Genomic DNA, 26,848 nt, shown 5'->3' with positions numbered 1-26,848 from the left:
ATAGGGGTTACTCCTGGCTCTGCACTAAGGGATTACCCCTGGTGGTGCTTGGGGGACCATATGTGGTGCTTGGGGGACCATATGGGATGCTGGGAATTGAACCCGGGTCAGCCGTGTGCAAGGCAAATGCCCTACCCACTGTGCTATCGCTCCAGCCCCAGCAGTGGAACTTTGAACTGCTTTAGGCCAGGCCACTGAATTATACAGGGCCAGTTGTGAACTATATATTAAATCTCAATAAAGTCACTAGGGTTAAAATAGCCACCCTGGAGGTACAGTGGGAATAGTGGGTAATGCCCCAACTGACCCATCTATGGTCATGGCCGCGTAGGCCAGTAAATCTCAGGGTGAAGTCTTGTGAGGGAATAAATTCAAAATTGAAATTGTGCTGCTGGGCATCAGATCCTTACTGGCTGGCTCACTCTGTGTCCTGGGACACTGCCCATGCTAGGCAACGCTCACCACAAAGGCTCAGTGAGCAGTGTAGAGATGCAGAGGCCATGGCTCACTGGGCTCTGTTCCTCTTCTCTCTGGCTGGCCCATTTGGGCTGCAGATCAGACACACAGACTGGGTGGTTTATAAACAGCACCCACAGCTTTGAAGCTGGAGCCTCAGTCAAGCACTGGCACATGGGTATCTGCAGAGACGGTCTCCTTACTCCCAGCAGCCTCTGCTGGAGTCCATGCAAGGCAGGAAAGGGAAGTTCTCATTTCAGGATATCACCCCCTCAGAGACGTCACTTCGAATGTCATCACACTGGGGTTCATTATAAACATTAGGAAGGGGCAGATGCCCAACCCGCCTGATACTTAGCTGGCTGCTGCTGAGCTGGGTATGCAGACCACCCCACTGCCCGGAACTCAGCTCGGTGGCCTGTGCTCCTGAGCAAACTCTTACTGGGAGAGAAAGTAGAAAAACCATCAGGAGGCCTTCTTTACCAGTGAACATACTGGCTCATTGTTTATTAAAACTCTCTGCAATCTGCCTACACACACACACACACACACACACACACACACACCTGATGATGTCTGATTTCCTATTCACCAGGCTTCAGAACTCTGCTGTGCTGAAGTTGAGTGCTGAAGTTCAGTGCTCTATGAGAGGCCCAAGTAGAGGCCCCGGGGAGTCGGCCACCAGGGGGCAGTATGGTACAGTTTGCGACTGCAGGACATCCTGGGTGGGGCACATTAGCCTTCGGTCCCACCCGAGGAGGAGCTGAAGGCCTGTGCAGCAGCTCTGTTAATGGCAGCCGTGGGTATCATTCCGAACATTTCTACATTTCTGTCCTCTCTCCCAAAGGATCGAAGGAGTATGATTGCTCTGAGCCTCTCGCCTGCCAGGCTCTTCGTATTCAAGTGCCAACTCCTCGCCCGGCCCCCAGGCCTGCCCAGCTTGGACTCAGCCTGCAGTCTGCTGCTGGACTCGCCTTCGGGCACTCGCCCCACACGCTGCTCCTGTCCACAGATGCGCCTTCTCCAACCAGTCCTGTGGCCTAGGAAACTCACATCTTTGGCTCACCCTCTCCGGGCGTCTCCCTGGGCGAGGTGCCCCTCTCAGTATCGCATAACCCGGGAAGGCCTCTGAGCCTTCCCACTGCGCACGCCATCCTGCTGGCTAACCTGTACTGCATACTCATGTCCAGCTCCTTGGTGGCTAAGGCCAGACAGGTGCAAATTATCTGTGTAGCCCAGATGTCTGGCATGCAGTAGGGACAAACAGATGCTGAACAAAAGCATGAACAAATGGTGGGAATTCAAGGGCCCTGCGGTTACCTCCCGGGAATAGCTGTGGAAGTATGTGGGGATGGAGGATGACAGACAGTCGGACAAGAAAAGTTAGGTGATACCCAAAGAGCAGAATCAAACGTCTCCACTGAAACAGGGACAGTCACCATGACCAGGGCGTGCCCCGACCCACCGGCACAGCCACGGGCCTCACAAGGCCGGAGTCTCTGGCTCCTGGTGGGCCATGCCGGGGCTCCACTGAAGCTCCTGGAGGAAGAGCTGCTGCTGGAGACGCCTGAGGCGCTCCAGGTCCTCGGAGGACAGGGCCTCGGCTGGTTTCCCTGCTCCCTCCTCTGCGAACCCTTCAGGGGGCTGTGGGGAACTCCTGGAGATATAGCCCTGGTCCGACTGCTCCTCCTCAGAGCAGGCTGGGCTCACGCACAGCGCCTGGGCGTGGCAGCTCAGGTTCTGCTGGAAGACAGAGAAGGGCAAGCTCCCAGCTAGGCCCCTGGCATCATCCAGGGGCGGGCCGGGTGGTGTTGTCGGGGCGCCGCCCAGAGGTGGGTCCTCTGCTTGCTGCGGGAAGAGGACACAGTTCCGCCGAGGGCCACTGCCTTCCAGCAGAGGGCAGGCCTCACCCGGCTCCACCAAGGCCAGGCGGCTGATGGCTCTACTCCCAACCATGCCGTGAGGGACAGGCGCCATGGCTTGGGCTGGAGGGACCGTTTCCAAAGGAAACACTTGTGTTTGAAGGGCCTGGGTCGCCAGGGGCCTCTGGGGCTGCACCTGGGCTTCCAGTCTTGTCACCCCCCTGCCTTCCTGCCCAAGGAGCAGATCCAGCGCCAGACAGTCCTGGGAGGCGGGCTCCCGCACCAGTGGCCGCTGACGGATGATGCCGCCCCCTGTGGGCAGCAGGGGCTCGTCAAACTCTTCTTCATCCAGAGACTGGAGCTCCTGGTTACCAGCCGAGCCAAGATTCTCCTGCTCAAACCAGTCCGGGTACTGCATCTGCCAATCCCGGAACCTCTCCACAGCCGCCCTCAGCTGCAGGCCACTGGCACTCTGCAGGTAGTTCTCCCCTGTCAGCTCCCCGACACAGCGCATCTGCCCCGGCTCGAACATCTCCAGGTCCTGTACCCGGAAGTAGACCTCCTCTAGCTTGTCCATGAGGGGGTACCTGGAGGTGATGTTGAAGAGGTCTGGGATGTCACTCTCACTGCTGATGGAGCTGAAGTAGCACACTATGTAGGTCCCAAAGCAGGCTGGCTTCTTGAAGTCCGGGAGAATCATGTTCATGGCAGCCGTGAACAGGTCCCCGGCAGGCTTGCAGTGGTCACAGCGAAGCTGGACAGAGGGCTCTTCCCAGCCCAGCATGGCCTGCCACTTGGCACGGGTTCCGCGGGAACACAGGACAATGATCTTGGAGCCGCTCTCCACCATCTCCTGCTTCTGGCGGCCCACCCAGGCCATGACCCCCACCTCGGAGATGACCTGCTCCTGCAGCAGATCAAGAGCCACTTCGGTGCCGCAGACAGTGAGCAGGAACTGGGCGAACTTCAGGACCACATCCACATAGAGCGGGTGGTCAGCGGAGTAGACAATCCAGACCTTCTTCGGCTTCAGGGGTGGGGGGGTCAGGCCAGCAGGGGGCTGGACATCTGCGGGGAATAGAGAAGAAGCCACACTCAGAACTGGAAGGGTCATGGGCAGCACGCCCATCCACAGTGGGGGCCTGTACCCTGCAGAACCTGGTTCTCTCCCCTGAAAATTATGACCAAGGCCTTGGAATAAACCAAGTGTTGCTGCTTCCTTTGTTTTGCTGCCTGGAAACAACCCAGTCTAGTGCCTTCTGGGAAAATAATCTTTCTCTCACTCCCAATTCCTTAAGCCTGTACTTTAAATGTTTTGTTGTTGTTGTTTTGCTTTTGCTTTTTGGGTCACACCCGGTGATGCACAGGGGTTACTCCTGGTTCTGCACTCAGGAATCACTCCTGGCAGTGCTCGGGAGACCATATGGGATGGTGGGAATCAAACCCGGGTCAGCCGCATGCAAGGCAAATGCCCTACCCGCTGTGCTATCGCTCCAGCCCCCTTTACATGTTTTATTTTTATAAAATGACACCAATCCTGCCTATGGAATGGGAGTACCTTACTAAAGGAAGGAGGTTTTGAGGGGCAGCTGGCAGTGCCCAGGCAGGGCTTGCTCCTGCTCAGGGTCCCTGCTGGGCCTGCCGAGACCATTACCCGCTGCCTGCTCTTTGCAGCCCTTATAGGAAGGATTCCTTTCCTCAAAATGCAAGATCCTGAACCTTTCCTGTTCAGATGATTTAGAACATTCAACCCAGTTCCGTCCCTGAGCCATGTTATCCCTCTCTGTGGGGTTCTGGAACGGGGCCTCTCACTGTGAGGTCTCCAGAAGGGACCAAGCCTGGCGGGTGAGCCCCAGTGTGTCTCCAGAGAACTGCCCACCATGCCTCGGGATGTGTTCAGACCCTCAGCCAGCTGAGAAACACTGACCTGTGGACATGCTGGCATCACCCGGCTTTCCATGGCGCGACCCTGGAGGGAAAAGGACTCTATTAAAGTGTCTCCTACAAGAGAAACGGGACCCAGGGTGTTGAAGGGAACGCTGCCCCAGTTCTGGTGGAGTGCAAAGGACATGGGAGGGCCGCCCAGGCATGGCTGCCAGATGCTTCTAGACATCCTGTGAAGGTGGGGGCTGTCCGTGAAGGTGCCCGGCTGGAGCCCTGGGTGGCACTGCGAGGTTCAGGAAAGCCTCTACCATCTTGTCAATTCAGCTTCTCCTTCCACAAACTGGGCCTGTGATCCTATGCGCAGGGCCCCTGACACACCCCTAAGCTGGAGCCAAGGACTCAGCAGCCCTGAACTGAAAGGGACCCCTAGAACCGTGACCGGAGTCCTCCTTGCCCCCAGTATGGTCCCATCAGACTCGGGGTGAGCTCACAGCCTCCGATGCTGCTTCTGGGAGCACGGAGGCCAGGAAGAGACCCAGCACCCCCAAACTCAGTCTTTGCAGAGAGAGGAGACCGAGGACTGTGGGGAAGGCCACCCCACAACAGCTGCTTCCCCATGCACCCCTCGGTGACAGAGGCGTGGGTGGAAACAGTCAGAATCTCGGTTTCCATCCCTACTCTTTGGCCCCTGACAACTGCTGAGAGTCACGTATGGAGGCGAGTTATCTTCCTGTCGTCCTCTGTCCACAGCGTGGGCCTCGGAGGAGCCTCAGTGCCACACGGCGCAGGACGGCAGCCTGTGAAGAAGCACCTGAGACCTTCCCTTTTATTTTGTTCGTCCCTGCAGTGCCGAGGGGACCCAGGTGGCATCAGGGGTAGAGCCGGGGCTCCTGCCTGGGCTCCAGCATGTGCTCAAACCCTTCGCACCATTGCCCGAGTCCAGAGACCGTCTCTGATTTGATGCCCCTAATGCTCTGGGAAGGATCCTCTCTGCAGGCCTCCTGCTCCCATGCAGTCACGACAGGATGGATTCTGACAAGTCCCTCAGGCCCTGGATGGCTGCCCTGAACACTGAGGGAAAAGCGGGGGTTTTGTAGAGGCAGAGGAGGACTGAGCCCCTTAACCGAGTTCTCTCCTGCTCAGAACTTGGCTGAAGGCTACCAACAGAGAGGGTACTGCTCTTTTTTGGGGGGTAGGGTCACATCTTGGGATGCATAGAGGTTAGTCCTGGCTCTGCACTCAGAAATTACTCCTGACAGTGCTCAGGGGGCCATAGGAGGTGCCAGGGGACAAACCAGGGTCAGCAAGGCAAATGCCCTCCCTGCTGTACTATTGCTCCAGCCCCAAGAACTGCTCTGAGATGTACACGGCCACTGCCCTCCTTGGAAGTGCCTGCCAACACTGCATCTCACCACAGCCCTCTGAACAAGGGGCTGTTATCCACTTTTCAGAAAAAAAAAAAACCAAACCTGGGGTGCAAAAAAGCACAGCAGAAATGATATCTGCACCTGTATATTCACTGCAGCACTGTTCACAATAGCCAAAATCTGGAAACAACCCGAGTGCTGGAGAACAGACAATTGGTTAAAGAAACTTTGGTACAACTACACAATGGAATATTTTATTTTTTTAATTTTTATTTTTGGGTCACACCTGGTGGTGCACAGGGGTTACTCTTGGCTCTGCACTCAGGAATCACCCCTGGCGGTGCTCAGGGGACCATATGGGATGCTGGGAATTGAACCCGGGTCGGCAGCGTGCAAGGCAAACGCCCTACCTGCTGTGCTATTGCTCTAGCCCCCACAATGGAATATTATGCAGCTGTTAGGAGAGATGAAGTCATGAAACTTGTTTATGGTAATGGAGAGTGTCATGCTAAGTGAAATGAGCCAGAAAGAGAGGAACAGACATAGAATGACTACACTCATATATGGAATATAAAATAAAATAACACAGTATGAGACTAACACCCAAGGACAGTAGACACAAGGGCCAGGAATACTGCTCCATAGCTGGAAGCCTGCCTCATGATTTGGGGGAGAAGGCAGAAGGAATAGAGAGGGGATCACTAAGTCAATGATGGTTGGAGGGATTGTTCAGGATGGGAGATGTGTGCTGAAAGTAGATAAAGGACCAAATGTGATGGCCTCTCAGAATCTGTATTGCAAACCATGACGTCCAAAAGTAGAGAGAGTATGGGGGAAATTGTCTGCCATGGAGGCAGGGGGAGGGCTGGGATGGGCGGGGGAGGTAATGGGGACACTGTGGTGGGAAACGGGCACTGGTGGAGGAACGGGTGTTCGATCATTGTACGGCTGAAAATCAAACATGAAATCTTCATAACTGTATCTCAGGTGATTCAATTTTTTAAAAAAGAAAAAACAAAGAAAAGAAAACCAAATCTGGTTGTTAAGCAATTTGCCTACACTGTGGACCAAGGAGCCAGAGCCAGTCCCCTGGGTCCTCCCCGAGCCTCCTCTGCCTCCCTGTGGACCAGCAGCCTGTCCCATGCTCTCCTCTCCTCTCTTCCTATGTGGGAGGCTGCAGGAGGGGGCTGCTCAGGATCCCCATTAGCCTGCTGACCACTCACATGTGGGGACCCTCAGTCTAACTCCAACTTGGTGACTTTAATAGTCCCATCACCGTATCACTGTACCACTGTCATCCCGTTGTTCATCGATTTGCTCGATCGGGTGCCAGTAACGTCTCCATTCGTCCTTAGACTGAGCAAATAACATGCCAGGTTCTCTACTAAGTACTCATAGGCAATGTTTCACCCAATCCTCACTACTGTGGTTTCCACTTTACCACAGAGAAACCTGAGTAGGGTCAGGTTACCTGCTCGGGCAGTGAGTGGTGGAGCCAGCACGTGGGCCAGCCCAATCAAACTCTGGGCCCTGAGGTGTGGTCACAGATCTATAACATCTGTCCCTAAACTGAGATTTGAGATGCAGCCTGACATGCTTCCCGAGACCAGGAAGAAGGATGAGGGGAGAAGAGAGCAGCAGGGGATGCCTGAGGCGCAGCCCTTACCAGCCAGTTTCCACGCCATGCAGACGGTCAGCAGGATGACCGAGACCACCAGCAGAAGGGCGACACCAGTGATGAGCCCATACGTCCAGAGGGGCAGTGAGTCTGCAGAACAGAACAGAGTAGGCATGCGCCAGGAGAGGTCAGCAACACCTGCCCTGGGCCCCCCGCTCTGCACGGGATGTGCTGAGGACTCCCTCCACCCCTGGCCCAGCCGGGTCGACCCAGCTCTGCCGGGGATGTTGCAGGCAGCCCTGGCACCGTCGCTGAGGGGAGCTGGCTTACCTGCAGCTGATTCTGTGAGGGGAACAAAGGGGAAACGATGGTCTTGGTTAGTAGGTCATCACTACACCACCCGGCACCCACTGAGGCCCTACCCCAGAGTGGGAGCAGGGACTCAGACCCAGTGACACCCTCGGCAGGAAGAGCCCACCGGGCTCTAGGCCCAATGAAGCCCCAGGGGGCTGAGTTCCCATCTGGGTCCGTGACCAGCAGGGAGCTAGAGACACTGCTCGCCTGCAGGTGAGTTCAGACTGAGGTGGCGCGGGGCTGCGAGTGGGAATGGAACCTGGGGCTCTCTGCATTCAGTGTGTGACTGTAGCTCTGTGCCTCAGTTTCCTCATCTGAGAGTGTGGGGAGGGCCTCTGCCCTGCACAGTCCGATGGCTAGCAGTTCATGACGGACGATGGACCCAAGTACCACACACAGTCCAGAGCATGTATTTGCAACACTGGGAATCACCCCCCCAACCAGGCCTGGACACGGGTGGTGTGCGGCAGGCCCCTTCCAGCCCCTGCGCCCCTCCCCCAGGCCTGAAGCACTCCCCCTTAAGGAACCTGTTCCCACCCTCTCGGCCAGCCCAGGCGCAGCTCAGCCTCGAGCTTCTCACCTGCAGTGCCTGGGGGGGCCGGGCAGGGCAGAGTCACCGAGTAGCGGAGGCAGTCGTTCAGGCAGCTGCTGAAGAAGGGCTGGAGCTGGCAGAGGGAGAAGGGGCAGGCCAGGGGCACTGTGAGGCGCCCTGACGGCTCTCTGCCAGCAGAGGCTACTGATGCCCAATGGGCTCTTGGCATCTCCTGTGTGGCACAGGCAGCCCCGCCCTCAGAGGCAGGGGAGGGTGGGCGGGGAGAGCGGGGCTGCAGCACAGCACCCACTCAGACGGAGTCTGGGGGCTGTGGGGGTCCCAGAGAAAGCAAGCGCAGGCACACAATCCTCTTCTCCCACACCCTCGCTCCTCACACTGTGTGGGTCACAACCCCACATAGGATCAAGTCACTGAACATGTGTGTGAGTGCAGGGGGAGGTCACAAAAACTGTTGGCAACAGTGAAAGGTTCCTGAATGTGCAGCCAAGAAAAATCAATTCAAAATCAACCATGTACTGCCATGAGTCTTCTGGCAGCACTCACCCGCACTCGGACCAAAGGGCCCTGCGCGAGGGCTACGAAGCCTGCCCCGTGTACCCACCTGCACGTGGTGGCGGCAACACCAGCTATGGGGCAGGCTGAACGTGACGTTCATCTCCTGGTGGAAATCCTCCTCGGGAGGCTGCAGGGGGAGAGGGGGAAGGTGGTGGGACCCACCGACACACCCGCCGCCCGCCCAGCAAGGTGCAGGGACAGAAGCACTTGTGGTCTCAGTTCCGGGGCAAAAGAGCCACGAGGGAATGGGTCGGTCGTGGCCCTGCAAGGACCCGGCACGGGCCCACCTGCCCTAAGGGTACGTCCTGGGTTTGATTTCTCCTTCTAATCTTTACACTGAGAAAATCTCCCCTCCCTTTGGGAATATGAGGAAAAGAGCAAAACAGAAAGAGAAGAGGGGAGGCTGAGGGTGACTCGAAGGCTGGGGTGGTAGGAGCAGACCAACTAATTTCTATCGACTGCAGAATCAACTCAAAACCCAGTGGTTTTAATATTTTTTTCTTTTTGAGTCACACCCGGGGATGCGCAGGGGTTACTCCGGGGACCCTATGGAATGCTGGAAACTGAACCCGGGTCGCCGCGTGCAAGGCAAACACCCTACCCGCTGCTATCGCTCTGACCAAGAGTTTTAACGCTAATTGTTGATATAGATCAACTGTTATCAGCTCCAATCAAAAAGACGAGCTAAGAGCAGAGGCGCTGCGCCTCTGGGCCACGAAGTGGGGACCAGCGGCTGGAGAGGGGCGTGGAGAGCCGGGTTACCGCAGGGACGTCCAGGGTGCGCGTGAGGCAGCTGCGGTTCTCCGTGCGCGGGAAGCTGTGCAGCAGGACCTGGTAGTGGGCAGACTCGTTCCACACGGTGAAGCCCACCCGCAGCTGGCGCGGCTCTAGCAGCTCCGCGGTGAGGTTGGGGTCCCATAGGCTGCCTGTGCCGCAGAGCGGGGCGCCGGTCAGAGCGCGCATGCGCACACGGAGGCTCGCCCCTCCCCCCCCCCCCCCCCGCAAGGCCCCAGCACTTACCCGCGGCCACGCAGGGCGTGGTGGTCTTCATTCTGGGGTCCCTGCAGCCTGCAGGACGGGAAGGAGTGGAGCAGCTGGGCCTCTGCCTAGAGCGGGCTGGTCTAGATTCCTGCCATCTTTACTTCTGGGCTGCCTGGTCACTGATGGCCCTTTAAAACTAGCCCAGGACAGAGCCTGGCTTCTGGCCACAGGCATCTGGCAGTCTTGTCCCTCCTCTCAGGGGTCACACTGAGCGATAGCACCGCGGGGAGGGCGATTGGCTTGCACGCAGCCTACCCAAGTCGATCCCCAGCATCCCATATGGTCCCCTGAGCACCACCAGGGTTAAGTTCTGAGTGTAGAGCCAGGAGCAACCCCTGAGGACCTCCAGGTGTGACCAAAAAAATTAAAAACAACAAAAACAATAACAACAAAAGTTCCTGCGCTGCACAGGAGTCTCAGGCCACTCCAGCCAATGGGCCGGCCGCCCCCACCTCCCCGCAACTTCCTCTCCCCGCTCTGGGACACGCCCTCCCGCCTCCCAGGCATGTCCCCAGCTCTCATGGGCATTCCCAACAGTGCTAACAAGTTCTCAGCTAATTCCACACACTGTGGCTCGGGCTAGGACCGTCCGCTCCCCATCCCCAGAGCACCTCGCTGTAATATAGGTAACCTGGTTTAAGAAGACACGTGACAAGCATGAACTCTAGAGGGACAGGGACCCGGTCAGACTACTTCAGGAGCAGAGAAAACGGGGGAGATTCACTCATTCAGCGAATATTCACCAAGTATCGCTATGTGCCAATGCTCTAGCACTGCCCTGGCACTGGAGACGGCATGCCAACCAGAGTCCTTGCTCTCTGCCCAGAAGAAGAGATGGGTAAAACCAAACAGCTTATTGCCACAAACTGTCACTATAATTTCAGGGTGTGGTGAGGAATATGAAAAGAAAAAGCAACATAATTAGATTTCTGTGTGTCTATAGGTGGATGCTTCAGGGATGAAGAGGCATCACTATCCTTAATAACCTGATCTCTATAAACAGGCCACATGGAATGTTCCGGAGAGTGAAATGGGTCTATGACCCAGACTCTGCCCTCCAGGGACCTGGGGTTCAAGAGGAAAATGGCTCTGATGGGCAGGAACAAAGAAACCCCCAATAAAGAGATAGAATATGGACCAAGGACCACCCGGCAGTAAGGCAGTTTGTGGTTGTGCCTGAGGAGGACAGGGACACAGAAGGTCACACTCACAAAACACGTTTCAGAAGATAATCTCAAAGGTGGGGCTCAATGGCAGCCTGAGGTAGAGGGAAGAAGTCATGGGCTTGAGGAGTCACGCAAAAGCTGAGAGGAGAGGAGAGAGGAGGGGGCAGGGGAAGGAGACAGCAAAGCTGTCTGTGTGTAGGTCAGCTGCAAGCAAGGCGAGCGCCCCAAGGAGTGACATCTCGGTATAAGAATGATTTGGCCTTCAGATTCTTCTGGGGCAGGACACCTACTGTGTCCCTAGGAAGGCCACTGAGGGTTAATGGTCAACACCTACTGTGCGCCCCTAGGGAGGCTGCTGAGGGTCATGGGCCAACACCTACTGTGTGTCCCTAGGGAGGCTGCTGAGTCCAGAACCGAGCACCCAAAGCCTGGGCCCTGAGAGCTGTGGACCCTGGGCAGCCCCTGTCTGGCGCAGCAGGCAGGCTGGTGTCCAGCACTGCGGGAGCCATCACCACGGGCAGGGACACGCTTGCAGCACGTGCTTACCGGGCACAGGGAAGCTCTTGGACTCGTGGTTCGGGTCCCCGTAAGAGCTGGATTTGGGCAGGTGGTTAACAGTCACCTCATACTTCTGGCCAGGGTCTACCACAAAGTGGCTGAAGCTGAAGCTCTGCTGAAGAGAAAGGAAGGAAGGTTGGCCAGTTCACACACAGAGCCTCTCGCCTGTCCGCCGCCAAAGAACCCACCTCCACCAGTCCCTGAAAGATCAGTCCAAAATAAGAACAGGCGCTGGAGAGACAGTACAGGGCTAAGGCTCTTGCTCTGCATGCGGGTGACCCTGGTTCAGTCTGCAGCACCGCAGGGTTCCCCAAGCACCACACGGAGCGACCACCTACTGCAGGATGTGGCCCCAGCACCCCCCACTTCCCACCACCCTAAAGAACAAAATCCCAAACAAGCATCAGAATCTTGGCTTTGTCTCCTCGTGTTTACCTATTTAAAACTAAGAGGCTGAGGCTGGAGCGATAGCACATCGGGTAGGGCGTTTGCCTTGCACACAGCCAACCCAAGTTTGATTCCCAGTATCTCATATGGTCCCCTAAGCACTGCCAGGAGTAATTCCTGAATGCATAGCCAGAAGTAACCCTATGCATCGCCAGGTGTGACCCAAAAAGAAAAAAAAAAAGAAAACCACACACACAACCAAAGAGTCTGTGGGTTTAGCTCTGTGGGCTGGAGCCACGCTTTGTTCTTGGGAGCCCCATATTCAATCCTCATCATGGCAAGGCCTCCCATGCACTACCTGGGGCAACCTCCCAGTACAGAGGCGGGAGTACAAACAAAGCAAAACCAATCTAACCCTGGCCTCGTCAGCACTGCCCTGTGTAAGGGAACCCAGGAATCATCAGCGAAACACAATCCGCTTGGAGCTGCTTCTTCCCTACTCACCTTCGAAGGATCCTCCAGTCTGGTCAGAAACTTGAACTTGACACATAAACGTTCATTGGTGTTCAGCTGCAGGACAGACAACTCTGCACCCTTCAGGACCAGGAAGCTGGCTAAAGGAGGCAGACAAGGAGCTTGACAAACCGCTGCAGCCCCACTCTCAGGCCTTGCTCACTTTCAGAAGAAAACTGCAGCTGACCCAACCCTTCATTTCCTGTTCCTGTTTGCTATGGGCCTGAGTGAGTCTCCTGCCTTGCGAATCATGTTCAGCTGCCTAACCCATTTCAGATTTGTGCCAGATTACAAACATAGCGAAGACACTGGCAACACAGCTGCCTGTCGACACTGTCACCCCCATCATGCCCTAGGGCTGCTACGGCAGGAGGAGCTGGGACTCACAAGGTAAGGCCAACCGGGGGCTGCCTCTGCGAATCCCAGGCTTCCCAATTCTGTAACACAGATCCCCAGATGGTGGAGATTTGGTCCGATGACTTTACTAGATGTGGCTGGGCTGGAAATATACAGCACAGCTGGCAGGGTGCATGCCTTGATGCAACCCACCAGGGTTCATTCCCTGGAATCCTAAATGATTCCCCCAAGCCCTACAAGGAATAATTCCTGAATGTACAGCCAGGAGTAACCCCTGAACACTGCCAGGTGTGCACCCCGTTTTTTGAAAACAAAACTAAAAACAACAAATCAAAAGGAAGTGGCAGCCTGGGTGCCAGGAAGATGGCAGAGGGGATGTGGCGCACCAACCATGAGCCCAACTCCAGTTCAGTCCCCAGCACGGAAAGACCCTGCGCATCACCAGATAGTCCTGGAGGCCCCCAAGCACTGGTGGGTGGCTCTGGGGGGGTCCCTGTCACAGCAGAGCCTGAACAGCAACATATCCTTGGACTCTAGCTTAAAGTGCCAAATACTAGAGACATCTGGGTCTCCTGAGCACTTTTTTTGAGCACTCACTCAACCCCAATGTCAGTTCCTAAATTAAGGGAAAAAAGCAGGATGGTAAATATTTCCCTTTAAATATTTGGTACTACGGTCAAAGAATGAACCACTCAACTCAGAGAATGAACCACTTGACTCTCCCAGCCTGGTAGGAAGAAAAAAAAAAAAAGGTTTAGGCTGACGGTAGTCTCCCATCAAGGATGAAGTGTGAGGTGTAAAGGTTACTGAGAAAGTCGGCCGTTCGGGGTGTGACGGCACCTTTCACCACAGGACCTGGGCCTCCCGTCTGAGCGAGGATGAGGCTGCCAGTCCTGAGCGCGCCTGGCCCCTGGTGGTCCTCTCACAGTGGGTGGCTCCCTGGCCTCCAGGCCCACTCACCGTCTCCCTTCAGTGTCCACTCGATGTGAAGCACGGGGAGCAGCTCCTTGTGCTGGACGTAAGCAAAGCGCAGGTGGACCTGGATGTTTTTGGGGGGCGAGGGAGTCAGGCTTTCAGGGCTGATCCAGCTGTCATCAAGGCAGGTACCTGGTCCCCAGGGAAAGGAGCAGAGAATGCTTGTCCTGCACGAGACTTGGGGAACCACGAGAACAGAGGTGCGCCATCGAGGGGGCAGCTGTGGGCTCAGGAGAGATTTATTTTATTTTCTGTATTCATTTCTCTTTCAGTGCTGTGCATGGAGCCCATGGCGTCACATAAACAGAGCAAAAAGCTTCCCGCAGAAGTGCGCACTGGGCCAGGAGCCAGAGGCCTGTGACCGCCTGTCCACTCTCTCCGTGTGCTTCTCTGGTCACTGCAAAGCTCTGAAGTCTAAGATGCATTTCAGGAGTGAAGACAACGAACACACATGGCTTTGACATGAAGCAGGGTTAGAAATGGGGGCACACGGCTGACCAGGGCTCAAACCCCAGCATCCCAGAGAGTCCCCCAAGCACCACTAGGAATAATTCCCAAGCACAGAGCCAGGAGTAAGCCCTGAACATCGCTGGGTGTGACCCACTCTCTCCTCACCTCAGCCTGGCTAAAAGAAACGGGGGCACAGCAGGGGCAAGGAAGTGATTAAAGTTGCTTTATTTTGTATATGTCAGGGTGCCTACGTAGTAAAAAAACTGGAAATACGCGCTTCCTCTTGATTTATAGTAGAAAACAGGGTCTGGAGAGGGGGTACAGCAGGTAGTGTGCTTGCCTTGCACACAGCCAATCTGGGTTTGATTGCCAGCACCCCATATGGTCCCCCGAGTCCCTCGAGAGTGACCCTTGAGCTTAGAGATACGAGTGAGCCCTGAACACCATTGGGTGTGGCTCAGAAACCCAAGACAAAAGCAAAGAAAATCAGCTCCACGCTGCTTCCTCTCCCATGACAGTGATAACTCTGGTGAGTCAGCCAGGGTCACCCACAGACCAGGCAAGCACCCAGTATCCCAGCGACAGCTGCTCCCGTGTCCTGACCGGGAAGAAAGAGGGGTGTTGCTAGGGGGTGCAGGCACACAGCCAGCACCCGCACTCCCTGCCATACCCCTCCCCCTGAGCAAGAAGCAGAGTGGCAGCATTCTGCGGCACCAGGACAAGGCCAAGCAACAGGAGACCAAAGGAACATGACTTACTGTTCTCCACTACGCAATCCAGCCCCTGTAAAGGAAAGGAGTCGTCAGCAGCAAAGGACTGATTCACAAGCTCACACCCCGACCCCAGAGGGCAAAGTGCAGCCTCCCTCCATCAGGTCCGCTCTCAGAGCAGGAAACAGTCTCACGATATGTTTTCCACATAATTCTCATTCTGCCCAACTCAGGAGAACCCAGATGTGGTACACAGATGGAGTACATGGCAAAAATGAAACTGGCAATATATAAGCTGGGAACTTTCCGATTTTAAAGCATAGGATTCTGTTAAAGACCTGCCCCATTCCTGTGTTGTACACATGTGATCTCGCTAATCCTTACAATGTTTAAGAATCTTCTGGGGCAGGAGTCAATAGTAGAGTGGGTGGAGTGTTTGCCTTGCACGGGGCTGACCCGGGTTCAATCCCAAGCACCGCCAGGAGTAATTCCTGAGTGCAGAGCCAGGAGCAACCCCTGAGCATCACTAGGTGTGACTCAAAAATGAAAAAAATGAGAAAAAATAAAAGAATCTTTGGGGCTGCAGTGATAGTACAGTGGGTAGGATGCTTGTCTTGCATGTGTGGCTGACTTAGGTTTGAACCCTGGGACCCCATACAGTCCCCCTGAGCCCACCAGGAGTGATCCCTGAGCACAGAGCCAGGAGTAAGCCCTGAGCATTACTAGGTGTGGCTCCCAAACAAAACAAGAATCTTTAAACACACACACACACACACACACACACACACACACACACACACACACACACCACCACCACCCCCACCCCCACCCCGGACTTAGGTCTACACTCAGCAGCCACAGGACTTTACACATTCTCTAACATGGTCAAGCTTTGGTTCCGTCAATACCACAGTTAATGCCACAACCACCCTAGACTCACGGTGTTAGGTGTGAGTTACAGGGATAAATATAAGGACAGACTTGGGAATAGGAATGGGATTGACTGTGTGGGAATCTGAAGTTGTTCATATTTCCCAGCTAGGATCTTTTTCTTTTTAATTTTTACTTTTTTAATTGAGTCACCATGAGATGTAACACTATAGCACTATCATCCCTTTGCTCGAGCGGGCACCAGTAACGTCTGCATTGTGAGACTTGTTACTGTTTTTGGCATATCGAATACACCACGGGTAGCTTGCCAGGCTCTGCCGTGCGGGTGGGATACGCTCGGTAGCTTGCCGGGTTCTCAAGAGGGACAGGAGAATCAAACCCGGGTCGGCCGTGTGCAAGGCAAACACCCTATCTACACTATCTCTCCAGCCCCACCACTTGGATGGGACACCATGAGATACACAGTTAAAGAGCTGTTCTTGACCAGCTAGGATTTTTGTTTTTGATTTTTGTTTTGTTTTGTTTTTTTTTGCTTTTTGGGTCACACCTGGCGATGCACAGAGGTTACTCCTGACTTTGCACTCAGGAATAACTCCTGGCGGTGCTCAGGGGACCATATGGGATGCTGGGGATCGAACCCAGGTGGGTCGAGTGCAAGGCAAATGCCCTACAAACTGTGCTATCGCTCCAGCCCCTAGGATCTTTGTATAACAAAATATTCCACACAGTGGGAACGTGTCTGTGACTAAGCCACCCAGTGAAACCGAGCAACCTGCTGCTGAACAGGCCGCTCCCAGAGAGTCACTGGGAACCTCGGGTGCAACGTCCAGATACCCCCTCAGTGCTCTCAGTGAGATAATATTTGTTCAAGTCCGGCACATACTGTCTGCTCTTTCATTACTGGCTCTCCTTAATCCTGGCATCTGGCAGGCTAGGTAAGTGGAAGCCATGACACCTGGGTCGCCCCTACAGACTCAGACTGGCACGTGGGGATGAGCCCAAGTGGGCCCAGGGGTCTCCAGAATGGCAAACATGCCCTGGCAATCAGCAGTGAGCTGCTGAACCAGGTCAGAAATGTGGTTTTTAAAATTTCTCTTTCTACGGGGGGGGGGGGGGGGGGGAGGGGGGAGCGATAGCACAGCAGGTAGGGCATTTTGCCTTGCACACAGCCAACCCGGGTTCGATTCCCAGCATCCCATTTGGTCCCCAAAGCACCGCCAGGAGTAATTCCTGAGTGCAGAGCCAGGAGTAATCCCTGTGCATCACCAGGTATGACCCAAAAAGCAAAAACAAAACAAAACAAAAAGTCTCTTTCTGCGGCTGGAGCAATAGTACAGTGGATAAAGCGCTTGCCTTACATGCAGCTGACCCAGTTCGATCCCTACCATCCCACATGTTTCCCTGGGCCCACCAGGAGTAATTCCTGAGTGCAGAGCCAGCGGTAACCTCAGAACATCACTGAGTGTGGCCCAAAAGCAAAACAGATTCCCCTTTCTTCCTGAAGGCACAAGCAGCCCACAGTCACACGGGATACCCTCAGACACAGAAACAGCCCAGCAACATAAACAAACCTCATCAAACTATCAAACTACAAAGTCACCAAATCATCCCAGGTTCATAGCTCCTGGAGCTCGCAACCATGGGGCATCTCAACATTTTATAGTATTGTCAGCCCAGCATGATCATAGCAAAACTGATGGGAAAGTTGCATATACCACCAAGCTCAATGAGCAAAAACAATACACAGAAGGCTCAACTAGCACCAACCAGCTCAGAGCCTCAGATCCTTAATGACCTAAGTAACACTATTGTGAGCTATAACAACCAGTACAAATGGACTCCAATCAATCTGAGGGGTTTTTTTAAAATTTTTTTATTTTTTAAATTTTTTATGCTTTTATGGGTCACACCCAGCAATGCTCAGGGGTTCACTCCTGGCTCTGCACTCAGGAATTACCCCTGGCCGTGCTTAGGGGACCATATGGGATGCTGGGAATCAAACCCGGGTCAGCCGCGTGCAAGGCAAACGCCCTACCCGCTGTGCTATCACTCCAGCCCTCAATCTGAGATTTGATAACTCCATTTGCCTTTATGTTGTAACAAACAACTTGAAGTAAATCTGTTTGTGCCTGAAAGGAGGCAGGTTGGGAAACTGGGGACACTGGTGGAGGGAAGGTCACATTAGTGGTGATGTAGGCAGGCAGATGGGGAAGGCCCTTCCCAAGGCAATGGCAGTAAATCTCCTGGGAGACCCCGAGGAGGCTGGACCCCCTCCAACAGAAGCTCCTACAGAAACTAAAGTCACTCCCAACCCCCTGGTAACCTCCCTAGCAACGGACTTTTACCTAGGTAGAAGCCCCACGTGGGGAAAGGTTGGAGAAACCCTATAAAGGCCACCTTGAACAAAGGACGCGCGCACATATGCTGCCAGAGCCCACGTGCTGCTTCTGCCTATGTAGCCAAGCACATGCGGTGGCTGAGCACTTGTGTCGCCCGCATCTCCCCTCTTGGGATGGGGATGTTCATGCTTTCCTGTCTAATGCTGGGATGTGTGCAGGGGCTCTCTCCACCCTTGGAGAAGCACGGATTCTCTCTTCAGCACATTACTGTCCAATCTCTCCCACTTTCTTTTCCTCTTTCCATTCAAAACCTCCAAATAAAAACTGTAATTTCACTGCTCATCTACTCCTGAAATTCCCTTCTGTGAGGCGAGACAAGAACCCAGTAACCCTGGGTCCCGGGTGGCAGAGGCGGATCAGGAGAAAGTGACTGTCTTTCCCCTCTCTGCTTCACATGAGTCACCCGTGGGGCCCACTGACATCAGTGGGATTGATGCTGGAACACTTAAAACCTGAAACAACTGTATTATCAACAGCTTGATAAATCACGGTGCTTAAAATGTGTATGGTTTTCAGGGTAACTGGGTATCACTGGCCAGGTCCACGACTCAACTCGATCCTCTCAAGAGAGAGCAGAGAGACAGGTGTGAGCAAGAAGACACTGCCACCAGCCTGCACTGGGATCCATCCTATGCGGGTTCTCACAGCTGTGTCCTGGCCTTCCGAACACCAGCTCTCAAGCCCTTGGGGAGGTGCCTTTCGGTCCTGCCTGGTGATTCACATCTCCCACCCATCAGAGCTCTCTCAGAACCTCTCACATGTTCCATAGCAGAACCCATCTCCCATCTCTACACATTCTAACAAGTGTCACCTCCTTCTTTATGTGGGGTGGAGAACTTTCAGGAACATGCTCATTCATCTTCCCACTGGGCAGTCCCAGATTGAGACACCAAGTCTTTAAGCTGGGGAGCTCTTCTGGGAAAGGTAGACAGATACCATCTTGGGAAATTCAGTTAGCCACAGACAGATACTAAAAATGCTCGTGATGGGGCTGGAGAGATAGCACAGCGGGTAGGGCGTTTGCCTTGCACGCGGCCGATCCGGGTTCAAATCCCAGCATCCCATATGGTCCCCTGAGCACGGCCAGGGGTAATTCCTGCGTGCAGAGCCAGGAGTAACCCCTGTGCATGGCCAGGTGTGACCCAAAAAAAGCAAAAAAAAAAATGCTCGTGATGAGAAACTCCTGTTCCTGTAGACAAAAAGGAAGTTGGAAGGTTTTAGATAGAGATGGGTGAATACACACCGGTCACCGTCCTGCAATAACCCCCCTGAGAGATGGAAACAGCTTGCCATGTAGTATTGTTAGAGGTCTTGGATTTTAATAGTCATTTGATACATTAGAAAAGGCTTCTGAACCTTATTGCATCTCTCCAGCACTTACTACCCTAACTCAATTTTACTCTTATTAGCATAAGGCTTATATCAACAGATTTGCTATTAATGGATCAACATTGAGCTCATTAATACTTAGCTACGGAACATTATTTCTTTGATATTCCCAGAATCTGTACCCAAAGTCTGCTAATATTTACGGGAGGTGGGATAGCAAGAGAGTTTTTGGGTCACATTAGCTGTGCTAACTCCGGGTTCTTGTGCTGGGAATGGAACCAGGGATGGCTGCATGCGTGCACTGGTATTTTACATAGAACTGTTTGCAGCTCCATGCATTGTAAGAAAACATTGGTTTGTCCTTCCTGCCTTGCCACAGGGAGCTTAGGTTTATTGGGTTACTCCCATCACAGTGCTCCCATTCCTCTGTGTTTACTTGTAACTTCTTTCTTTATGCTCTTATAAATATTGTTTTTCTCTTCTCCTTAAGTCCTTTGCATAGTTAATTCAGAGCAATGTCTTTTTTGTATGGACACAAGAAGACAGTAAATGCTATGCTTTTGTAATGTGGGAGTTAATTGACTCTGAATGATATTTACCTCCTGGACATCTGTTCTCTGGACTTAAGCTTCAGTTGCCCTTACTTCCTACCACCCTAAAAGCAGGGTCCCAATGAGAGACTGGATGGACCCAGGGCAAGCAGTGAGCTATGTGTTACTCTGGCATCGAAATGGGCCTAGTCAAAGTGCCATAATGCTTAATGATCCAAAAAGTAATAACTAGATTCAGACCCTGCTAGGGTTAGGAAAGATTAATCTGTCCTGAGCACTGTAGTCTGAGTCTGTGGCAAGATGTTCCCAGGAGAGCTGCCCTACAAGCCTCAATGTATCTCTTACTGTGTCCATACAAAAATAACTAATATGAAGAAGTAGAATTAAGATGTAAATTAAGATGTTAATTAAGTTATTGGACTAAGGAGAAGAGGAACACCCCTAGATGGTGTTTCTGCCCTTAAGCCTGGTGGGCAGCCAGAAAAGGCTTTCCTATGTTGATTTTGCTGGACTAGGTGTAGTGTAGGCCCAGAGTGCAAGGGGAGGCGTGGAAAGACAAGATAGTTGGTGAGAGGAGAGAGGGGGGTAGCAAGATGGGGCGGGAGAGACTAGCAATGGGGACAGAGGGAGAAGGATGTAAAAGAATGCAGGAGCAGGCGTGTGGAGAGAGAGAGCCCAGACTTCGAGATGGAGCAGGGAGAGATGAGCGGGAGAGGCAGGAGGAGACGAGAAGGAGGGGCAGTGTGAGGCTAGAATGGGAGGCTCAGAGAGACTGGAACTGGCGCGTGGGGAGAATGGAATAAATGGCATCTGATCAATCAACCAGCTTGGCCCTCATTTCCTCCTCTATCCACCCCATGGCCTGGGCTGCCCCAATGGGGGAGCGGCCCGAGACCACCCCCAATCTAGGTCATGAGGGGGAGAGCCATCGGGGCCTCCCCTGGCCGCCTGGAGATTGTACAATGCATAAGTGATTTTGGTCCATAGATTTCTCTTTTTCACATGACTTACCAAGTTTTCATATTAAACACGGGACTCAAGCAACAGCACAGCGGTTAGGGTGCTAACCCTGCACGCAGCCAACCTGGGTTTGATTCACAGCACCCCAGAAGGTCCCCCAAGCCCACCAGGAGTAATTCCTAAGTACAGAGCCAGGAGTAACCCAAGAACATCGCTGGGTGTGGCCCCCAAACAAACAAAACGTTTTAGTGTTAAACACATGCTAGATTTGAAAAGAGATAGCAGTCAGAGACTCGGCTCAGCACTGGAGTCCCTGAATTTTTTTTCTGTGGTTTTGGATGTCCACTAACAGGGAATGCTGAATAGAGGGCCAGTTTTGTTTTGTTTTTGCTTTTTGGGTCCCACCTGGCGATGCTCAGGAGTTACTCCTGGCTCTGCACTCAGGAATTACCCCTGGCGGTGCTCAGGGGACCATATGGGATGCTGGGAATTGAACCAGGGTCAGCTGCGTGCAAGGCAAACGCCCTACCTGCTGTGCTATTGCTCCAGCCCCGAGGCCAGTTTAAATCAGTGCGCCTCCAAGGAGTAACAGTTGGGTAGACTACTTATACAGGGAACACTGGACAAACAACCTGGAGTGATGGCCTAGATGTGTTGATGGGCGAGAAAAAGAAACTGCTAGAAACATTTGATCATGTCAGTTTTCTAAGGAAGTGAGGAAAAAGTTCTTCGTCATGCGTGTTTGAACCTGGCTGTGTGAGCACTGCACTGCACCAAGGTGAAAGCACAGAAGCAGAGACGATAAGGAGAGGAAAGACAAGGAAATTTTTAAACAGAACAGAAAATATGCAAATAAGTAGAACTAGAAGTAGAGAATTCCACTAGGGCTCATACTGTGTTCCTGTGTAGGAAAGATAAACATTTTCTAAACCCCCATGGACAAAGAAGGGATATGAATGGAGAACACGTGAGGGTGAGGAAGGAGTCGTAACACACACGCCTGGGGAGCTCCGTTTCACCCCCAACACCACCGCCTTCCTGGCAGCAGCAGGTACAGCTCTGCTGACCCCAAGGAATAAAGATAAAGCAACAATTTTTTAAAGTTCTTGAGAAAATAAGACAATGTTGGGAACAGAAATACAATAATTAAATTGTATAGCCTGGCAAGCTACCCATGGCCTATTCAATATGCCTAAAACAGCAAAAACAAGTCTTACAATGGAGACATTACTGGTGCCCACCCAAGCAAATCAATGAGCAATGGGATGACAGTGACAATGACAGTGACAGATTATAATAGTTTCATATATGTGAGGGCCTGGAGCAGTAGCATAGCAGTTAGGGGGTTTACTTTGCAGCCATCCCAGGTTCACTCCTCAGCACCCCATATGATCCTCTGAGCCCACCAGGAGCGACTGCTGAGCACAGAGCCAGGAGTAAGCCCTGAGCACTGCCGGGTGTGCTCCCACTCTAAAAAAAATAAAAGGATTAATATATGAGAAAATAAACAGGCAGAGAATGAAAAAAAAATGAACCTTGAAGAAAAAAAAAGAACATTAAAAGACTGGGCTGTAAGATTCAGGAAATTTCTCTGAAAGCAGAATAAAATAGAAATAGAAGAGATAATGTGAATATTATAGAATTAAACACAAACTTGATCTCCAGAAGATTACAGAGAAGACAAAGAGGAAGAGTCTGAGGGAAGTGGGCTGAAGTGCGGCTTGGCCTGGCTCCCTGGCACCCAGCACCAACGGATGCCCTAAAGCAAACGGAACACAACAGAACTTGCACACAGGGTAGAGGGAGGCGGGAGGGGGAGGAAGGCACCCTAGAGCTGAAGTCCCTTGTTTCAAATTTAAAATACCTTTGCCAGAAATAAAGAGAAGACCCTAGATCTTTCTGGAGAAGGACTGGGACACAGAACAGAGGTTAAGGTACGTGACCGCACTTGCCCAGCTCCGGTTCCACACTGGTATCCCCTGACTCCAAGCACCACCTGAAGTGACCCCAAGCCCCCCCAACACATGTAATTTTTATTTTCTTTTTTAAAATGTGATTCTCTTAAAACTATAATCTTTAAGAGGGAAAAAAATTAGGTGCCATAGAAGCAACAGCACAGCGGGTAGGGCATTTGCCTTGCACACGGCCGACCCGGGTTCGATTCCTCCATCCCTCTTGGAGAGCCCGGCAACCCGCCCGCACAACATGCTCCCATGGTGTATTCATATGCCAAAAACAGTAACAAGTCTCACAATGGAGACATTACTGGCGCCCCCTGGAGCAAGTAGATGAATAGCAGGACGACAGTGCTACAAAGAGACAAGAATGAGAATGGTGGGCTGGGCTGGGCTCAGTGGAAGAGTTCATGCCTCATATGTATGAAGCTCCAGGTCCCTTCCTGATACCAAGCCATAAAACAATGACAGAACAAGCCCCCGGGTGGCATTGCCTAGAATGGCATTGCTTCCCTGTTCTTAGAAGGACTAGAAACAATGTAGTCAACACTTTTTGTTTTTGTTTTGGAGGCCACACTCAGAGGTGCTCAGGGTGTGATCCTTTCTTTGCAACAAGGGGTCATTCCTGGCTGTGCCGGGGAACATGAGATACTTGCCTTGCATGGCCGCCCTGGGTTCAACCCCCAACACCCCCAACACCCTATGATCCCCCAAGCCTGCCAGGAGTGATTTCTGAGTTCAGAGCCAGGAGTAACTCATGAGCACCTCCAGGTGTGACCCCAAAACAAACAAACAAAAGAGATGTTGGAGAGTAGGTAAGCAGGTTTGGCTGCATGTAAGGCAAGTGTCTTACTTCCTAGACTCTGGCCTCACGTCTTCAAAATTCTCAGGGGAGGGGGCAGAACAATAGTTCGGCAGGGAGGGCGCTTGCCTTGCATGCAGCCCTGGGTTCAACCCCTGGTGTCCCATGCAGTTCCCCAAACTTAGGCAGGAATGATCCCTGAGTGCAGGTGAAGATAAAGGTGAGGAGGACATAATGAGTTAGGAACAGATCTGCCCAGCAGGCTTTTCTCCCACCGTCCAGGACCCACAGAGCAGGTGCAGGGGAGCCAGCGATTCCCGCCTCACCTCGGTAAAGCCTCCCTCCCTTTAAAGCTTCTCTCATTTTTTTGCCTCACTTTATCTCTAAGGGCCTTGGTTCTGGCCCTTTTCCCGGCCTGAAATCTCCACCAAACTCAATCTTGGAAGCCCCGCGATTATCTTCTCCTCCATGAAGAACACCCCAGCTGGCACGTCCCCCCCGAGCTCCGCCCCCCCTCCTGTGGCAGGGGCACCTGCAGCTGGGTTGCAGCAAACAGCCATCAGAAACTGAACACTGACCGCCCAGGGTCAGAATACTCCCACACCCAACATCAGGAGTCACACTTCCCCACATCAGTGCCATTAGAAACTAACACCAACCAAACACCCTCTGCTAAACAGTCACTCACCCTCGACCCTCGTCTGGAAAGCTTGTTCACAAAGAACCTCATTTCATGTGTTCCAGCTCAGGTAGCCGCCGTGTTCTTCAATTTAAGGCTAGTGAGTGGGGAGGGTGAGAGGCCATGGACACCGCAGAGAAAGCGGAGTAGAGGGCACGGCCCACAGGACGTGCGTGCGGCTGGCCACTCTCGTCCCTGCAGCCAGTCCTCTCTAGGGCCAGGCCTGGAGGGGCAGCAGCACACAGGCCTCCGTCCCAGCCCCAGTGGCCTGCGTGTGCCAGGACAGGGCCGGGATCGCCGTCGCATGCCCAGGGGAGGTGCCGCCACGACGCCAGTCCCTTCGAGGGCTCCAGGCCACAGTTCTGTCCGGGCCCTGGCTCCAGAGGCCGCCCAGCGCTAGACGGGACGGTCCACGGTGGGATCCCCGTGGCCCCCAGGTTCCGCACGGCCCCTTCCGGTAGGGCTGCCCACGAGAGAGCGTCCAACTCAGCCTCCGTCCCCGCGGGGGCCCTGGGGGAGGCACCGCCTCGAGGCCGCCGGTCCCGTCCAGGCTCCCCGGAAGGCCCGGGGCCGCGGCTCCCGCCTGCCTCGCGCGCGCAGAGGGACTGGCCGCCCAGGTTGTGCAACGCCGGAGCCCGATCTTTCCCCGCGACTCCGGCTCCTCTTCCCGGGTCCGGCCAGGTCCTCCCGGGCTGTCCCCTCTGACACGCCCCCGCGGGCCCCCCGCCCCCGCCGCAGCCCGGCGGGGCGGCCTCACCTGCTGCGCGCAGACGGGCGCGGGGTGGTCCAGCAGGCGCAGGGCGCGGCCCGGGGCCAGGCCGCACAGCAGCAGGAGCAGCAGCCGCGGCGCGGGCTCGGGCTGCGGGCGGCGCCGAGTGCCCATCGCGCCGCGCTGCTGGGCCCGGGGCAGAGGCCGGGCCGGGCTCTCCCTCGGCCGCGAGTTCCGCGTCTCCTCGGCTTCCGGCTTCCACCGGCTCCGCGGGGGCGGGGCGGACCGGGGCGGGCCGGGGGCGGGGGCGCGGGGCGCGGGGCGCGGGGCGGGCGGGGGGCTCCTCCCGCGACCCGGCCCCGCCGCAGGTGCGCGTCGCGTTCTGCCTCGTCCGTCGGGCACGGCCAGCGCGTTTCCTGCCAGCCCAAGGCTCATCCCACTTCCCGATTTCACACCCCAAGACGGTCGGAGCCCGCGGCTCGCTTCTCGGCGCTTCCTCTCCGCTCTCCCCCTCTCGCCTGGCCCTCCCGTCGCTCGCGTCGCGTCGCCGCTGAGACCCTCTGCACGCGCGTGGCCCTGGCCCGCGGGCTCTGGCTGCGCTTTCCCCACGCTCGGCCGCGGACCTGCAGGCGCCCCGCGCGGGATTCCGGGAGGGGAAGCGGCAGCGGTGAGTTCCCCCACGTCTGGACATCGCACTCCTACTTTGGCTGACCCTAGTCTCGGTAGGTAACAGCAAGTACAACGTACTGGGGCTTGTGCTGTTTTAAATCACTGCGATAGACATACAAAGCCGTTCAAGATAGGTTTCAGCCAGTGTTCCAGCACCTGTCGCGCCACCAGAGTACATTTCCCAGTTGTGCTTTTTATTCTCTTTGTGACCCTGACACCCTTCGAAGCCTGGACTAATATACTGGAGGAAGAAGGCACCTGGAGACATCGCAGACAGCCGAACTGGAGCAGTACCACAGTGGCAGGACGTTTGCCTTGCACGTGACGGATCGGGTTCAGTCCCCGACACCCCATATAGTTTCCTCCCTGCGCACAGCCAAGAGTAAGCTCTGACAAGACCGATCAACCTTCCAGCCTCTGCCGTGGACCAGATCTCTCTGACCTTTCAGCACCAGAACCTTCAGAACCTTATCAGGCCAGAGAAGATGTTCCAGTTAATCACTAAGAGAAAACTTACACCACTAAGTTTGAAGTGTTCTTAATATAGGAAAAGTAAAGTGATATACTAATTGAAATTCGTATAATGGGAATTTTCAGGGCAATTTTTTTTCTTTGAATCTTGGCCATTCATCAATTTTATTTTTAATGCAAGGTAACAATAGTTTACAAGTGTATAAATGTTTGTGTTTTAGATGTACAATGCCACCGCACCACAATCACTACCGAAGTGGCAATATCATGCCACCATTGTCCACAGGACTCGTCAAGCTTGGGTGAACACCACCCCTCAAGTTTGACTAACCTCAATGCTGTTATTTTATCATGAATAAATTTTGTTGAAAGCATTTCCTGCATCACTGATACAATTATTTGTGTTGTTGATATGATGTATTACATTAATTTAACCATCTGTGCTTCCTTGGAATGAATTCCACTTGGTCATGGGTCATGGTGTTGAATTTAGTTTGCTAAGATTTTTTTTTTTTTTTTTTTTTTTTGCTTTTTGGGTCACACCTGGCGATGCTCAGGGGTTACTCCTGGCTCTGCACTCAGGAATTACTCCTGGCGGTGCTCAGGGGACCATATGGGATGCTGGGG

The 26,848-nt window shown here is 53.9% G+C and overlaps 1 protein-coding gene across 2 annotated transcripts; it reads right to left on the bottom strand.

Annotated features, from left to right (window-relative positions):
* Positions 1–951: 951 nt before the first annotated feature.
* On the bottom strand, positions 952–26,577 carry IL17RA (interleukin 17 receptor A). 2 transcript variants are annotated; one of them, XM_055129392.1, is made up of 12 exons: positions 25,130–25,259; positions 14,855–14,879; positions 13,632–13,778; positions 12,306–12,415; positions 11,403–11,529; positions 9,670–9,717; positions 9,412–9,575; positions 8,696–8,776; positions 8,122–8,206; positions 7,236–7,529; positions 4,246–4,287; positions 952–3,386 (listed from the first exon to the last, which is right to left on the bottom strand). In XM_055129392.1, the coding sequence occupies exons 1-12, from the start codon at positions 25,253–25,255 to the stop codon at positions 1,939–1,941; spliced, it is 2,697 nt and encodes an 898-aa protein (XP_054985367.1). In that variant the 5' UTR covers positions 25,256–25,259; the 3' UTR covers positions 952–1,938. The 2 variants fall into 2 exon arrangements, with proteins under 2 accessions (XP_054985367.1, XP_054985366.1); XM_055129391.1 differs by lacking the exon at positions 14,855–14,879 and having other exon boundaries at positions 11,403–11,526; positions 25,130–26,577.
* Between the last annotated feature and the right edge of the window lie 271 nt (positions 26,578–26,848).

The sequence above is a fragment of the Sorex araneus genome, chromosome 2, assembly GCF_027595985.1.
Source record: "Sorex araneus isolate mSorAra2 chromosome 2, mSorAra2.pri, whole genome shotgun sequence".
In the NCBI taxonomy this organism is placed as follows: Eukaryota; Metazoa; Chordata; class Mammalia; order Eulipotyphla; family Soricidae; genus Sorex; species Sorex araneus.
Note: the sequence above shows the minus strand (reverse complement) of the source record. Positions and strands in the feature narration are given on the sequence as shown.

Bases quoted from the DNA above. Each gene is read 5' to 3' on its own strand.
- IL17RA (XM_055129391.1), bottom strand. From the start codon at position 25,772: ATGTCCAGACGTGGGGGAACTCACCGCTGCCGCTTCCCCTCCCGGAAT. The intron at 11,527-12,305 runs GTGAGTAGGGAA...TCTCTTCAGCAG, and splicing joins GACTGGAGGATCCTTCGAAG to AGCTTCAGCTTCAGCCACTT. The intron at 3,387-4,245 runs GTCAGTGTTTCT...TATTCCCCGCAG, and splicing joins TGATGCCAGCATGTCCACAG to ATGTCCAGCCCCCTGCTGGC.